Consider the following 17,142-nt stretch of genomic DNA (forward strand, 5'->3'; position numbering starts at 1 on the left):
CTTGCTGAACTAAACTTGTCCTTGTTTACTGAGTCGTTCTACAATGACAATAGTATAACTTCTATATCTAGGTTTTTATTAAGAACATCGTTTAGATTTTCTCCAGAACGGGGGTAAATGCATTTTGTCTAATCGGTGAAAAAAAATATGGACCAACTAGAGTTCCACGACCTCATACCTTCGACAAATGATTTTAACCTTTATGACTGACGTATTAGGAGTGTTTCTCATCAATTATAAATCATACCAGTTGATCGTCTTCACCCAAATAACAGAAGTTGTCCAAAGTATGAGCTTAACAAAGGTAATGCAAACATATATAATCAATTATGCAAATGAGGTCCTTATTAGCATAATTTGATTCAACGATGTTCACATTCTTATAACTTCCAAATGCCGCAAGTATGAAATTGCCATCATTTACCTGTAAGGAATTCTAGTAGTTTCTCATTGATTATGCAAATTAGGCCTACAATTGCATATTTTCTATCTATCAACATCCCTCTCTTCCTCAGTTACAAATGTCACATATTTGAATAGTCATATCATGGAACACAGCGGATTTAAAAATTGTCTCATTAATTATGCAAATTAGAATTTGATTTGCATAATCATCGTCCAATCATACAAAGTATGACGTAAGCCATCTACATACAAAAAATCATGAACATCCATCAAGCCCATCTTGAGTTATAGTATTTTCTCATTGATTATGCAAATGACGTCCTCATTTGCGTAGTTGATATCTATTAATATTTCTCTCTTCCTCAGTTACATATGTCACATGTTTGAGAGTCCTATCATGGAATTTGGCGGCTGTATAAACTTTCCTCATTAATTATGCAAATTAGTTACTGATTTACATAATAAGTATCTAATCATGTCCATCATCACTCAAGTTATCTACTTACCAAAAATCATGACCATCCATCAAACCTTTCTGGAGTTCTTCCCTTTCAAAGTCTGAAGCAAAACCTGTTCCAAAAAAAGCCGCTAGGGGGGCAAAACCTACACCACTTACTCTCTGTCCAAAGAGCTATCTACCACTCAAAAATCAGGACCATAGCATGTCCAGAACACGAGATATCAAAACAGGAAGTTCCGCTGCAGTACCGTAAGAAGCCGCTAGGGGACCCAAAATCTAATCATTTCCATGTCTCACCAAGACCTACCCACCTACCAAATATCAAGACAATCCATCCAAACCTTCTCGAGTTATGCTGTTTGTTACAAACACACAAACAAACGCTACCCTCTGCATAACCTTCTCGGCGAAGGTAAATATCGCTGTGAAGGGGTATCAAATATACTTAGCCACGTAACCCATGGCCAGGGTTAATCAGATCCACAGAAAGGAAACATTTGCCTCTATGTGTTGTACGGACCGCTGCATCTGACACCAAAAGCATTCATCTTTTCGTCTGTGAAGTCTTTGACTCTCCAACATTGCATGTCGACAAAAACAACCCCTCCGACTTTTCGAACGTTTAGGTGACTTAGAATCCTTATAACATACTCTCCGGCAAAAGTGCAGACTAGTCTCGAGTAGGCAGAAATACAGTACTTAGAATCATGGGGGAAAAGACAGCCGTAATATGACTAACTAAGTGCACACTACACTTATGGCGATGAAGAAATAGTCATGATCACGTAGGTGAATACACCTTGAACCTTAAACGGGAACATTTAGCAACGTCCTCGACCTTAAAACTGGACTTTGAGGCCATTATCATGCGGGGACATTGATCACGCATGCGCAGTGACTGTTCCATCGTCACAGAGACTGAAATAACTGCTGACCTGCAGCAAGATGATGACAGTACTGCTAAGCGTTTGTTTGGTCGTGGTCTTAGTCGTCGTACTTCTACAGATCACAACCAGGCGCAGGTAGGAGAAACTTGCTCACATCATTTTAACACGTGCCGGTTACGTTGGCAAACGCTCACCACCGGAGTACCACAGGGTACAAAACTAGGCCCGATTATCTTTCTATGCACGATTAACGACGCCTGTCCAGCACGTGATTACCGGTGGAAGTACGTCGACGACCTGTCCCTTGGAAAGAACAGACATGTCCGGCAACAGTCGCACCTTCAAGAACAAGTGAACTCGTGAGACAAATGGTCCAAAGACACAGAGCTTAAACTCAATCCAAAATCTAATCATTTCCATGTCTCATCAAGACCTACCCACCTACCAAATATCAAAACAATCCATCCAAGCCTTCTTGAGTTATGCCGTTGGTTACTAACACACACACACACAAACACATTAACGCTACCCTCTGCATAACCTTCTCCGCGAAGGTAATAAGCTAACTTCATTCCGATGTATTGAAATTGTCTTAATACCACTGTAAATAATTTTAAATGATTTGTCTAATGTCTCATGTGAAAACCAAGCGCAATATGTACAAGAGGGCACAATTCAGCCTGTGGCTGCAATGCTTTTTTAAAATGAATAAACCATTTTTGATTGCTTGATTGATTACGTTGTACATGTATTCAGGGCTGGTGCCCACTCAACTAGGGCAATTGGCACACGCAGGGTGAATTTTAACGCGGTGGAGTTAATTACCCAGCTCATATTGTGAGCCCCATTGAAGTCAATTCATAGATTGATAAACGCTTTTTTAGTCCATTCTGCCTCGACGGGGGCATGTCAACATGAACGTGAACTTTGGGTTTGAGTGACTTCTATTGTTTTACTATAGCTAGTATACTCAGGTCACAATGCCGCGCCGCTCACAACAAGTCCATGAGTTTTGAGCTTGAATTGTCGTACCTTGCAACTAACCCCCCTCCCCTTCCTATCCCTCATTCCCATAGGAAACCTGGTGAGCCACCCCTGGAGCCGGGTCCTCTGCCTTACTTAGGTGTTGCCTTGGAGTTTTCCCAAAAACCCCTGGGCTTCATCACGTCCCGTTGGAGGAAATATGGCGACGTGTTCACCGTGCGGCTGGCCGGCCACTACACCACGTTCGTCCTGGACCCGCACTCCTTCACTCACGCCATCAGGAACAGCAGGTCAGGAGAAAAAGAAGTGTCGTAGATCAAGTTATGTTTCGCCAACGAAACATATTGTTTTTTTTTTGTGGTCATTTTTCTTCTCCTCCTTCCCCTTTTCCTTCTCCTCCTGTCAAATCTTCAAATCCCTTCTTCTCGGTCGTCTGTGAACCAAATTGGCTGAAATTTGGTGTGCAGGTAGAGTAAGAGTTTACCCCTAGACCCTTTTTTAATTTTGTTGATATAAGTTTTTAAAATCATTTTATCGAGGTTTTTTGGTCATTTTCAGACAAAAGTCGCACTATATGGCCTCCAGTGCCGTGGTGTTGGAACCTAAGGACCTGAAACTTGGTTTAGTTGTGCATTGGATATTTATCCAAAGGACCCCAGTATTTTTTTGGGCATACACTACTTCAAAATTACTTATTTTGCGATTTTTTCATGGAATTTTTGGTTATTTTGTCTCCCGCGGTGCCGGTGTTCAGGAATTATCGGTCCCCCAGGAAAATCGGTCCCCAATCCATGGTGGGCGTGGCCTAAAAAGTACAAAGGCCCACAGGGCCAAAGCATAGATATCATCCACAAACACTGTCTTTGAATTGAATACTTACTGCCAAATGTATGAATTGTAAGAAGGTGGGACGGAAATTGTCCACAAACACAAATATGACCGTTTCATCAACAAAAAGTATCAGTTTTTGGCCATTGCAGGGACACATTTTCCCGGGGTAGCCAGGATTTCCGGGCCCCTCATAGGAAAGTCAACAACTCTTCTCCTAGTAGTGATGCATTTGGAAAAATACTTTATTTTTAAATTACTTTAACTTGAGTTGATGCTCTTAACACAAAAATATAAACGTTTCAAGGGCAACAGTCTCTGCATTTGTCCATTTAGGGAATTCAGGGGAAGGGGACTCATTTTCCCGGGGTAGATCTAGGCGGGATTTTTGGTCCCCTCATAGAAAAGTCAACAACGCTTCTTCTGATGAGCTTGGAAGCTTCTTTGTCAACTTGAAGGCGCTTATCTGAAGATTTAACACAACTATAAAGGTTTCAAAGCGAAAAGTTTCAGAACTTGGCCATTGAGGGGATTTCAGGGTAATGGGACACATTTTCCCGGGGTAGATCTAGCCGGGATTTTCGGTCCCCTCATAGCAAAGTCAACAACGCTTCTTATGATGGACTTGGAAATTGTTTGTCAACTTCAAGGTGCTTCTCTGACGACTTAGCACAACTATAAACGTTTCAAAAGCAAAAAAAAATCTCAGGATTTGGCCATTGAGGGATTTCAGGGGAAGGGGACACATTTTCCCGGGGTAGATCTAGCCGGTATTTTCGGTCCCCTCATAGGAAAGTCAACAACGCTTCTTATGATGGACACCGAAATTGTTTTTCAACTTGAAGACGCTTCCCCGAAGACTTAACACAACTATAAACGTTTCAAAAGCAAAATGTCTTAGGATTTGGCCATTGAGGGGACTTCAAGGGAAGGGGACACATTTTCCCGGGGTACCCGGGATTTTCGGTCCCCTCATAGAAAAGTCAACAACGCTTCTCCTGATCCATTTGGAATCCTGTTTTTATACTCAAAGACGCTTCTCTGAACAACTATAAAGGTTTCAAAGCAAAAAGTTTCAGAACTTGGCCATTGAGGGGATTTCAGGGGAAATAAACTATAAACGTTTCAAAAGCAAAAGTCTCAATATTTGTCAATTAAGGGGGAGGGGGACAATTTCCCGGGGTAGCCTGGATTTTCGGTCCCCTCATAGGAAAGTCAGCAACGCCTCTGATCTTATGATATATTTGGAAACCTGTTTTTATACTTAAAGACGCTTCTCTGAAGACTTAACACAACTATAAAGGTTTCAAAGCAAAAATTCCAAGATTTGTCATTTAAGGGGGAAGGGGACACATTTTCCCGGGGTAGCCGGGATTTTCGGTCCCCTCATAGGAAAGTGAAAAAACCGTTTCTTCTGATGTACTTGGAAATTGTTTGTCAACTTGAAGGCGCTTCTCTGAAGACTTAACACAACTATAAACGTTTCAAAAGTAAAAAAAGGCTCAGGATTTGACCATTGAGGGGATTTCAGGGGAAGGGGACACATTTTCCCGGGGTAGATCTAGCCGGGATTTTCGGTCCCCTCAAAAACTAAGACTTTCTGCATCTGAAACGTTTATAGTTGTGTTAGGTCTTCAGAGAAGCGTCTTCAAGTTGAAATAGAGGTTTCCAAATACATCAGAAGAGACGTTGTCGACTTTCAAATGAGGGGACCGAAAATCCCGGCTATCCCGGGAAAATGTGTCCCCTTCAGATGAAATCCCACAATGGCCAAAACCCTTTGAAACGTTTATATCAATTTTCATAGATTCGTCTTTAAGTTTAAAATTAGGGTCCGAAGTAGACCAGAGGAAGATTGTTTCAACTTTCCTATGAGGGGACATTATTTGTCGACAATGTCGACAGTGTAGAATTGTTATGTTACAGCCTATGTTGTTGTGGGCCTTCGTACTTTTAGGCCACGCCCACCAGTCTCAAATATGAACCAATGGCAGGAGGGGGACCGATTTTCCCGGGGGGACCGATAATTCCTGAACACCGGCGGTGTTTCAGAGGCAAACAATAGGCGGGCTGCACCTGGGCGCGCTGCACGGGTACTCAACTGTATAAGTGATTGTGTGGTTGGTCAGCTCTGAGCCAATGAGGAAGCTCGTTGTATATACGCATTCGTCCTGCGAGCACGCGGTCCCCACATGACAACGACTCGTAGTTTCAAATTCAGTGGTAAGTTTTGCTTCTCGTTGGTGAAATACAGCGATGTAAATTTTTGTATCGAGTAGGAAATATTGCGGTGATGTTTTGGTTCAATACCACACAGTTTCCCAAGGATGGTCGCGGGGGAATTTGTGTGTGTTACAGTTTCACGGTTGCCGGGTAGCTTGTCACGAAAGAGATTTGCGGTGGGTTTAGAAAAAAATTGTGAAATACTTGCAAAGCCTGAGTTGTGTTACAGTTTCACGGTAGCTTGCAATTGGGTTACGCCTTCAGTCGCCCAGTTTCGTAGCACTATGATAGTGCTAATGCATAAGGCTGCAAGTAAAAGAAGCCCTCCAACAGTCGCCGCGGCTACCAGTTTTGGAAATTTTCAGCATCTGAATATAAAAAGTAATTAGCACTACCCAAGATACTAACTCCAACCAATGAGGTTTTATATATATGAACCTCCTCGCTCCAACTTCCTTGCTCCTGACAGATGGAATCTCACAAGAATCACACAAGACGGCTTGCAATCGCTGTTGACGTGGATATGATTTAAACTATTTTGACGGCAGAATTTTTGTTTGTTGTTTGTTCATGGCAGATCAGATGCCCGGTTTGGTAGAAAATGATGATTAAAAAACGCAACTTAAAAACAGTGTCATACAACGCCGAAAAGATATGGAAAACCACACCTCGGGAACAACGTAAACCAAAGGTCAATGACCCCTACTGTAGGAATAAAAAACATTGACGGGAAGCGACGCTTTTTACTAGCAAGGACCTGCAACACCAGAATTGCAGCTGATTTGGTCAAAGATTCAGTTTATCTGTTGTAACAAGAAAAAAAAATTAAGCAGTTGAATTATCGGATTAGTTTTGTTTTCTGGGTTGAATTCTACAATTCTATAACATAGATTATGTGACGCGTCTTGGCCGATTTAAAAGCGAACATGTCGCCATGAACAGGGATGATCCAATTACCAGCAACCAATCAGCGAGAAGAATACGTTATGCCATTGGTCACCGAAGAAACCGACATTCATCCGGGGAGATGCTTACCCAGGTGGCGTGCGTCGCTAATTAATTTGCCAGAACATAGGGTTTTATATAATTACGTGTGCATTGAATAAATGTTACGGCAACCTTTATGACTGACGGGCTGGAATTTTCGCTGAACATTTTATTTTTGTTTTGTCTTCTTATAAAAGCCGTCACAATTTCAACTATAGTTAGAATATACATGTAATTTTCTTGTTAGAATAAAGGTAAGCCTGGCAAACTGACAAAATGGGCTGTCCCAATTTTTTGTTTTTGTAGTTATTTCATTATATTTCAATTTACCCAGGTATTATTTTGGGACAGCCCATTTTTGCATGGGGAGGGGTATTGGCGAAACATGCTGTATTTGCTCAGGGGGAAAATGACGGCCTTTCTAGTTTGATCTGTTTCCTAATTCTATTAACGTCTCAGATTGTACGAGTACATATACTGTGCAGGTTACTGTTCGTTTTATTTGTTCCGCTTAACCTGTAAACCGCCTTTATACGCAACACACCAGTCTTGTCCAAGCTGCGTAAGGTATGATTCACTCACACCGGAATAGACCGATACCCCTACTCTTTTCAATAAGCGTAGAGGGATCTTGACGGTCTCACAGGACCTCCGGATTTAGGTATCCGAAAGGACGTCACTAGGTGCTCATTCTCACCTATTAGGATGATGTGAATTTGATAGTCATTCTTAGTGCTTACTTTAAACAAAGGAAGTTCATTGGAAATGGGCTTTATTGGTGTCATTGTTAGGGTTCTGGACTTCCGAGTGTTTTCCAACAAGATAGCCCATCGCGCTTTCGGCATGCCGATAGTGTACGGTACCCCCCGCGACTGGGTCCGAGCCGACAGTGATGCGCTGTATCCACAGGAACTGCAAGGACAGGGTTTGGACAAGGTCACAGAGGTACATTCTTGCGGAGATTTTGTCAAATGGAATGCAATTTTGTCAATGATGGAATGCAAATCTGACACGTTTAGCCTTTGTTCTTCGCCCGTCGATCTGAAATTCTAAGTTGGATACTGCATGACTTTGCTGGATAAGATTGACAATTGGAAACCGTCCATCTCGCTGTTCCAGGTGATGATGGGCAACCTTCAGTCCGCCATGCTGGCCGCCACAGACGTGACAGTGGAGTGGAACAGAGGAGAGCTGTGGTCTTTTGTCTACAGGATCATGTTTAGTGGTAAGCTAACCTGGAAGTCAGATGGTCGCATACTCCTCGGCTCCAGGGCCAACATGACCCGAGGAACCTTTGCCTCTCCCTCCTGCCGACTGAGAGTAACTCTGTCCGGAGTGCTGACCTTATTTTGTTTCCATCGAAATGGGGTTGGCAAGGCCAGGCATAGTCTCCACGAAATGTAGCAGTTGAGCTTGTTTTGAGCGTATTTGGCGGTGTTTACGTTACAGAGATGCGCGCTTTTTACAAGTGCCAGTCGGGTACTAGTATCTCTTCTAAAAAAAAAAGAAGTACAAAACACCTCAAGAAAACGTACAAAACCGCCAAACAAGCCAGACTGATGCATCTGCTTGGGGATTCGGTGGGCAAAGTTTCCAGGACATAAGTATCAAATAGAAGAAGATCAAGTTCACACAAGGAAGATTAAGTTTCCTTTAGAAGATCAGGTTTACACATTTAAGAAAACTTATTCTAAAATGTTTTCAAGGGTAACCCTAAATTTCAAAAGCATAATGCACTTCCAACAACTCCGAGGTCATGCGCAATTTACCTTCTTTTCTGTTTATCACCATGCACCAAATTATGGAAGAAAAACTAGTATGATAACGGCATAGATTTCGTTAACATATTTTGCGCTCAACAGCGTCTTACAAGACGCTGTTCGGGGGACACAAAGAACATAAAGACGAGACAGCACGACTGCTCCACGCCATGGAGGAATTCCAGAAGTACGACAAGAGGTTCCCAGAGATCATTTCGAACGTACCGTGGTGGCTCATGGGACACACCAAGAAACGATATGGATATCTGAAGGTATGTGACATACTAGTGCCCTGATTTGTTTCTTTTAACATGTTCTATCTTTCTTTGGAAATATATGCAAAAAGTTTCATTGAAAAGTGTAGGTATGAGGTGGACATGATATGTAGGTATGGCTGCTGCTTGTTCTTAGCGTCGCTAGTGTTGCAGCTAAGATATTCTCGTCTTATTGTATTTTTGTATGTTTGTATGTGGTTTAGCAGCATAACTCATGAAGCTATGGATGGATTGCCATGAAATTCAGTATGTGATTAGATCAGACATGTTCTATTGAAGGACTTTGGGCCTCCTGGCAGCTTTTCGTGGTACTGCAGCAGAACACTCAGTTTGACATGTCTTGTTCTGGACACGCTATTGTCACGATTTGGATGGCAGATAGCGCTTGTGCTCAGGAAAAGTGACATAAGTTTATGCTCTCGAACAACTTTCTTTGGAGCATTTCAGGTGCTGAATTTGAAGCAGGATAGTTTAAGAAATTGGTATTGTATTTTCATTCTGAAATGTTTTCTTGCGCTTTTAGTCCATGGTATCTCCGGCTGAGCTCTGTCAGCGGGACGTCTCTGATTTCATCAGAATGAGGCAAAAGATCTACGGTGACGGAAATCTGTCTCCTGACGAAACGGCGGCTTTTAATTTCGGAACCATGTGGGCCTCGATGGTAAGAATCAACATTGATGTTCAGATTCAAACAAAGGTGCATGTAAAAAACGACACGTGAAACACCGCCTTTAGTCAGTTTGTAGTCTAGGATAGATTTCATCCGGACCCATTTTGTCAACAGTGCAGAACATACAATATAACACACCCGGTGGCTGCGGCAAGTACAGTCAAACCGGCATAAGAAGATCACTCAGGGGACCGATAAGAACTTTTCTGTGTGGTCAGGTGGTCACTATAGCCAATGCAAATGAAAATCTAAGGGATCACCAAAAAGTGGTTACATTGGCCAGGTGGTCATTATATGGAGGTGGTCACTTGTATGTTGTGTTTCACCCCTCCCCCTTCCCTTTCCATCACAGAGTAATACCGTCCCCGTGGCCTTCTGGACCTTGTACCACCTGTTGAAAGATCCTGTCGCCATGGATGCAGTCAGGGTAGAGGTAAACCAGGTAACAATTACCACTATCTTCAGTTTCTTATCCAGATCCGTTTATCTTCTTTGTTTCCTTAGTATAAAAGTAATTTTTTGATGATCGGAAGATAGCACTTGAAGGTAAAAATCCATGTCACGAAAGGTAATAACTTAACTGTTTAATCTTCAATCTCTGCAGGTTTTGAAGGAGACCGGACAGAGTTTGGAAAATGTGAAGAAAGGGGACAAGATAATTCACGTTACGAGACAGCAGTTGAATGACATGAAATACCTTGGTACGTGAGCGTCACGCCCTCTCCACTAGAGACTGCGACCGCTGAGCGACGGCCGGGAGACCAAACACTACATCGCGCTCAAACTACAAAATCAAAGATGACACAAATCTAATTTTGGTCGCTCAGCGATTGCCGTCTGGTGAAAAGTGGATCTTATATATCAAGAGTCTCGATGTTAAAGACTGTTTTGAATATATATTTAAATGTAACAATCCTCACAATGCAAAAATAGGTAAATATTTAAACGACTGCTTTATCATTAGAAAAAACAACGAAACAATGATTAGCCCCACTCCGTTAAAACACTATATCCAGAACGTATGCTAGCCCTTATTGTGTTGTATTAGTAATAAGGATGTTAAGTTTTATTCTGTACTTCTAAATTTGTATTATGTTTAAGAATTCCTGCCATACTTTGTACCGTGTACAATTGTCGTGCAATTAAGTTCTTCTGCTATATTATCGAAGCTGAAAGCGTACGCGTTGTAGTTAGATTATTGCTGGTAAAAAAAGCATGTTTCCTCGAAGCCTCACTGGCATGTTCCCAGATTAGCTATAGTCCAGCGTTATCCTGCTTGTGTAATTTGTAGTTCATGTCTTAGTTTCTTAATGCTTACTTTCCTTGCACAATATGGCTAATGACAAACATATAAGACGTTGTGAGAGATGTACTTAAGTTTTGTGTCGATAATTATTGTTAAATGGAAGAAAAATTATGTGATTGAAATTCACACATTTTTTACAACTGATACAGGCAGCGCCATCAACGAGGCACTGCGCATGTGCAGTGCTTCTATGATCATCCGTGTCGCCACCGAAGATGCTGAACTGGCCTTGGAATCCGGCAGTACCTTTCGTATCCGCAAGGGCGACAGGGTGGCTCTGTATCCAGGGTTTCTACACATGGACCCCGAAGTCTTTGACGATCCTGAGGTATACCTCTGTTGACATTTATAGCCTTTGCCAAAAAGGTTAATAATTTATGTTTTCGGTGCCGTTTGTGGCTGTGTGTACGGTTGGTTGTGTTTTTGGTTGGATGCGTATGTGTGTGGACTCAAGACGCCGTTGATGGATCTTTGTGGTATATTGTAGGTGGGTAGGTCAGGTAGGGGTCGGGAAGACCAGGGCCTTGTTCGATGATGGGCCACCTGGCGGTTTTGTACGGTACTAAAGCAGAAATTCCGTTTCTGATATCTCGTGTTCTGGATATACTATTGTCGTAATGTTTTGGTGGTAAATTGGTCTTGTTAGCTTGATATTTCACGATGTATTAATGGCACAATACAAGACGACAACAAAAACAGAAGAAAAGCAGCCTTACAACAGAATGATCAAATTCAAATGTGAATTTCTCTTAAATTTGCTGCAGACCTTCAAGTACGACCGTTTCCTGGAGAACGGTATGGAGAAGACCACTTTCTACAAGAAGGGCCGGAAATTACGCTACTATCTCCTGCCCTTCGGCCATGGCGTCAGCATGTGCCCAGGCCGTTTCTTCGCCCTGAACGAGATCAAGCAATTCGTCACCATCGTGGTCTGCTACTTCAACATGGAGCTCCTGGAGCAGCACACTCCTCCCCAGGACCAATCACGGGCCGGGCTGGGGACTCTGGCTCCTCTGAAAGATTGTCTGTTCCGCTACAGGCTCAAATAGGTTCTCTTAAGCCGGCATTAGGGAACCTTAGCCCATGTGTATGCTTTGGCGGAGTGATAGATGCGTTACAATCTGTGTGTAACGAAAACGTAAATGCCCGCTCCCTCTAGGAATCCGGCGGATGTTGGGCGGGTCGCTATATCTAATACAAGCGCGATTTAAACAGGCTAGAAGCTTACTTTCGTACAATGAGCTACAAACTACGAAATAGGAAATCAAACTTTCACGTTGTAAACAATAAAGGCTAATCTAAGTAAATATGCAATACAGTCAGGTTGTTATAGTCAGGTGGGCTAATGGTGGGTTTCAGAATCTATTTTTCTAAGGCCCCGTTTCAATTTGGCGACGATTGCTGAGTGACCTTTCAGCGAAAATGGATATGTGTGGCCCTTTATCTTATAATTGGAATATTATGCACGATGCAAAATTATGATTTGAAATACAACAAATCGTTGAGCGATCTATCAAATAATGTTTGGTCGCTCAGCGGTCGCAGCCTCTAGTGGAAAGTGGGTGAAATCAATGTTTTATGAATTTACCTATTGTTGCACTGTGAGTGTCCTGCATGCAGTGACACTGCAAAAAGAACTGTCTTGACCAGTCAAATGCTATAGCTAAGCTTAGTATACAGTGACTACGTTGATCTTTAACCGCTACGATGCCATTCTACTGGGTGAAGACGAAAGCTCTCTCAACCAACAGCCTCCCGGCCCCCTTCTCTTACCTCTCCACATGTTATGTTGCAGGAAAGATATTTGTCAATGTAATAACACATACATGTACAATAATCATGCAGCGGAGAAATAAATGTTGAAATCGACTAAGATATCGGCTGTATGTACGTTACTCTGTGTGTACCGGTACAACCAAGGTATTGATTCCAATCAGGTAAAACAGTTTTCTCAGAAATTATTACTTCGGTGATTCATCTTTTTTTGTTCTGTCGGGTCAGTCCGAGAACATGTCGTTTTCATCTCACCTGTGGAAGTCCGCGGCCTTGACCCCCGCACTCTCTCTTGCTGTCCCTAGGACCGTTATAATTGCCTAGTCTCTACCAGACTAACCGCGCCGGCTATAGGGAGAACATTTGCCGTGGGACGACTTTGGCCATGGAGGGTAACATTCGCATATTTGACCCTCTCTCCTTAGCCGACTCCCTTCATACAATTGACTCTATTTGGTCAATTTCTACTATTTTCCCAGCGACCCGCGGAGGCTGGTATCTAGCCTAATAATTGCATGGTACCACCAGATGAGATGTTACCGGCGTGACCAGGTGGTATCGCAGGAACTCTGCCAGCCACGTGACCAACATGTTCTCCATCTGAACCCCTCCTGGACAGAGGGGGTAGGTCGCTGGAGGAAGGGAGGGGGGGTGAATGTTTACCTCCACCAAGAAGCTAACGCTGGAGCTGGCCATGACGACGTAATGTATGTGAACAATAGTCGTTTTGAGCAATACTTTCTAAAAAAAAGGAATTTAGTTCCATTCAAGCAACAATACACTCAATAATTCAAGAGTGACTACTTATCCCAATTTAATATGCGTATATGCGCATGCTTAGCATAGAATTCAAGCCAACAATTTAACTTTCTGAATTTTTTGTGCAAGTAATGGCGACCAACCAACTAACTAAGAACTTCACTCGACTGAAAGAAAACCACAGATACCGTACATGAACAGTAACAGTCTGAAAGCTCATTTGTGGTGATGATAAAGGAAGCCCGTAACATTTCCAGTTACAGTATTCTGGGTGCACACGTGCCTTAGGTACAAATATCTGACAGCGGGGTCACTGCGGGTCAATGAACCCTGGTGGGCGGGGTCGGCAAGATTGCCTAGGTTTGATCAGGTCTGCCCGCCCGATATTATGCTTTTTATACAGATCAGGTACATATGTATATATGCTGTAGAGGAAATATTTTTGTCTGCAACGCATGTAGCAGCCTTGCCATATTTTTGCAACAGGCGACAGTCAACTAGTCCAGTCCAGTATCATATGCATTATTTATTGTGACAATTCCCGGCATATGTATGTCGGTATTACGTATACAGTACCGTAATTCAGTAATCCTTGTAATCACATGCATGCATGCCGCGAGATCTTGATCCAGGACTACAGATAAAACACTTTATCCAAAACATTGTTACGTTACTTACTTACTGTAATGTCAAGTAAATGCCGTATGGTTATCTCATTGATTAGACAACTCTTCTAATTAATGTTACCTTAGCAATTTTATTCAGTGGTAATTAGTTGTAACGTTAATTCTGTGATTTCCGTGTTTCAGTCTACGTTTTTTGGGGAGGTACAGGCATTTTCTGGATGTAATCGACCCACGAACTCTGTTCACATCAAAGGTAACGACGCAAAGATGTGCTTAAGTCACTCTAAGTCAAAATATAACGTTAAGTACGTAATCTGCGAACTACTGCCAAACCGTAATGACACCATGTAGAGTACATGGCAACTATGTAGATCAATAGCTTGGTAGTATGATATTGATGCAGATTATGTGTTTTCCAAATAGCAACCAATATCATATATTAATATACAAATCATACATTTATTGATCAATGAGACATAAATCATGAATCCCCAATCATGATATCTACAGTTGTAATTTGATGAAGGGTAGACATCCTGGTAAACAATATTTAAAGACAATTCCATCTCCACAACTGGATGAAATGCAGAGAGTAATACTTGCGGACGTTTTGAGTGACACCCATCACTCTTCCTCAGCATCAGTAGAAAGTAAGTAAAACTGTAGTGTTTTCAGGATGGACTGGCACAGGCTGGCCAGCTGCTGGAGGATTACAAGAATGGAAACTTACGAGATGGTGTCACTAACAAACAGGTGGGCATCGCATTCACAAATAAAGTTTTCATCCTTAATTCTTTTTGATAAGAAATAAATCATACCAGTTGATCGTCTTCACCCAAATGTCAGAAGTTGTCCAAAGTACGAGCTTAACAAAGAAGGTTATCTTAACATTTATCATCAATCATGCAAATGTGATTCTTACAAGCATCATTTGAATCAACGATGTTCACATTCACATAACTTCCAAATGCCACAAGTATGAAATTGCCATAATTTACCAGTATGGAATTCTAGTAGTTTCTCATTAATTATGCACCTTAGGCCGACATTTGCATATTTTCTATCCGTCAACATTCCTCTCTTCCTCAGTTACAAATGTCACATATTCGAATAGTCATATTATGGAACACAGTGGGTTTTTAGATTGCCTCATTAATTATGCAAATTAGAATCTGAATTTCATAATTATTCTCTAATAATACGAAGCATCACGTAAGCTATCTACATACAAAAAATCATGACCATCCATCAAGCCCATATTGAGTTACAGTATTTCCTCATCAATTATTCAAATGAGGTCTTCATTTGCATAATTGATATCTAATAATATTTCTCTCTTCCCCAGTTACACGTGTCACATGTTTGAGAGTCGTATCCTGGAATTTAGCAGATGTACAAACTTTCCTCATTAATTATGCAAATTAGATACTTATTTGCATAATAAGTATTTAATCATGTACATCATCACTCAAGCTATCTAGTTACCAAAAATTATGACCATTCATCATGCCCTTCTTGAGTTATTCCCTGAAGCAAAACCTGCTCCTGCAGTTCCAAAAAAGCCGACAGGGGGCCCAAACCTATAGCACTTACTTTCTGTCCAAATACCTACCTACCACTCAAAAATCAGTTCCATAGCATGTCCAGAACACGAGATATCAAAACAGGAAGTTCCGCTGCAGTACCGTGACAAGCCGCTAGGGTACCTAAAATCTAATCACTTCTAGGTCTCATCAAGACCTACCCACCTACCAAATATCAAGACAATCCATCCAAGCCTTCTTTAGTTATGCTGGTCAATTACACACACACACACACACACACACACACACACACACACACACACACACACACACACGAACGCTACCCTCTGCATAACCTTCTCAGCGAAGGTAATAATCTTTTTGAATGTGAACGGGGGTCTTCATGTACGTGACAGTACGTCATAACTAAAAGTCATGTTTCCATAAGCTCATATGTCAGTTGATGGAACACTGTTAGTGACGAAGGAATGGGATCGATCATTACATAAAATAACAGTCGGTCTACATTATTTTGCGTAAGAAAAAACGTTTGAAGTTGCATTGAGCAGTGAAAATAAGGAAAACCAGAAACGCAAGGTTACAGATACTTTATTTCCATCCATACATGTACACTGATGTGAGCTCGTGACGAAAACTGCGTGCAACAAGTCGTGATATGTCGTCAGCTGCTCAGCCAAAAAGATTGTCACAGCAAACTTCTACTTCCGTCACGGAAAACGGGAACAAAGAATCTCAATTGTGCGACAACTGTGGGATTTTTCTAAAACAAAACTTTCCTCTAATTCTACGTTTCAATGTGCCAAAGAAATACTTGTGCGACATATAGGTTACCCCGCTCATCTCTTGTTGGCCAGATGGATACCCAGTAAAACATCACAATGTAGAATAAGTTGTTAAACAGTTAAAGGTACTTTGTATTTAGGCAGGAATTCAGCTTGAGTCAATTTACTTTTAAGGCAACCATTCTTGTCAAGTGCTCTTCCATTCTTCACTGAAGCATGCATGCTTTAAAAACCAACGTATATTTTACGGGCGTATTGGTAGACCTTGAATATATTGAAGTACATCAAGTTATTCTCTAAGCGGAGGTTTCGGTCGGGGGACTAGTAGTGGCGGCGGTTTTAGTTCTACTTCCCAGAGGAAAAATCGCGGCCACAACTAGCCCTCAGACCGAAACCTCTGCTTGGAGAATACATTAAGTGACTGTCTTGTGCATCTGGATTATGAAGAGCAATTTCTTGAATAAAGAGTATCTTCGTCACAAAATATATAGTTCTTACTTTCCGACACAATACAATAGATATTGCACAAGACGACATATTTTACACGTTTGTAGTCCATAGATTTTTGGAATCACACTCCTGATCTCACATCTGTGTATACGGACCTCTTCACACTCAAATCTATTCGAATTAATTCGCTTAGAGGGCCAAATGTGGTTTTCTTAGGCCCTTTTCGCACTCCTCAAAATCTATGCGATTCAATCAGTGCGCTGATGTCATCTACAATATTCATATGTACACTCTGAGGCCAAAATGATAGTCTCTACCAGACTAACCGCGCCGGCTATAGGGAGAACATTTGACGGGGGACTTTGGCCATGGAGGGTTTCATTCGCAGGACTCTTTCTCCGTAGCCGACTCCATTCATACAAT

The 17,142-nt window shown here is 41.8% G+C and overlaps 1 protein-coding gene across 1 annotated transcript; it reads left to right on the forward strand.

The window, feature by feature from the left end:
- Positions 1-1,777: 1,777 nt before the first annotated feature.
- Positions 1,778-12,660, forward strand: LOC136427418 (cytochrome P450 7A1-like). The gene is made up of 10 exons (XM_066416257.1): positions 1,778-1,887; positions 2,829-3,026; positions 7,566-7,719; positions 7,894-7,999; positions 8,637-8,806; positions 9,333-9,470; positions 9,832-9,921; positions 10,084-10,180; positions 10,935-11,113; positions 11,550-12,660. Exons 1-10 carry the CDS (start codon positions 1,811-1,813, stop codon positions 11,832-11,834), a joined length of 1,494 nt encoding a protein of 497 aa, XP_066272354.1. The 5' UTR covers positions 1,778-1,810; the 3' UTR covers positions 11,835-12,660.
- Positions 12,661-17,142: the final 4,482 nt, after the last annotated feature.

This window comes from Branchiostoma lanceolatum, chromosome 2 (genome assembly GCF_035083965.1).
Source record: "Branchiostoma lanceolatum isolate klBraLanc5 chromosome 2, klBraLanc5.hap2, whole genome shotgun sequence".
Taxonomy (NCBI): Eukaryota; Metazoa; Chordata; class Leptocardii; order Amphioxiformes; family Branchiostomatidae; genus Branchiostoma; species Branchiostoma lanceolatum.

Bases quoted from the DNA above. Each gene is read 5' to 3' on its own strand.
- LOC136427418 (XM_066416257.1), top strand. From the start codon at position 1,811: ATGATGACAGTACTGCTAAGCGTTTGTTTGGTCGTGGTCTTAGTCGTC. The intron at 3,027-7,565 runs GTCAGGAGAAAA...TGTCATTGTTAG, and splicing joins CACGCCATCAGGAACAGCAG to GGTTCTGGACTTCCGAGTGT. The intron at 11,114-11,549 runs GTATACCTCTGT...AATTTGCTGCAG, and splicing joins AAGTCTTTGACGATCCTGAG to ACCTTCAAGTACGACCGTTT.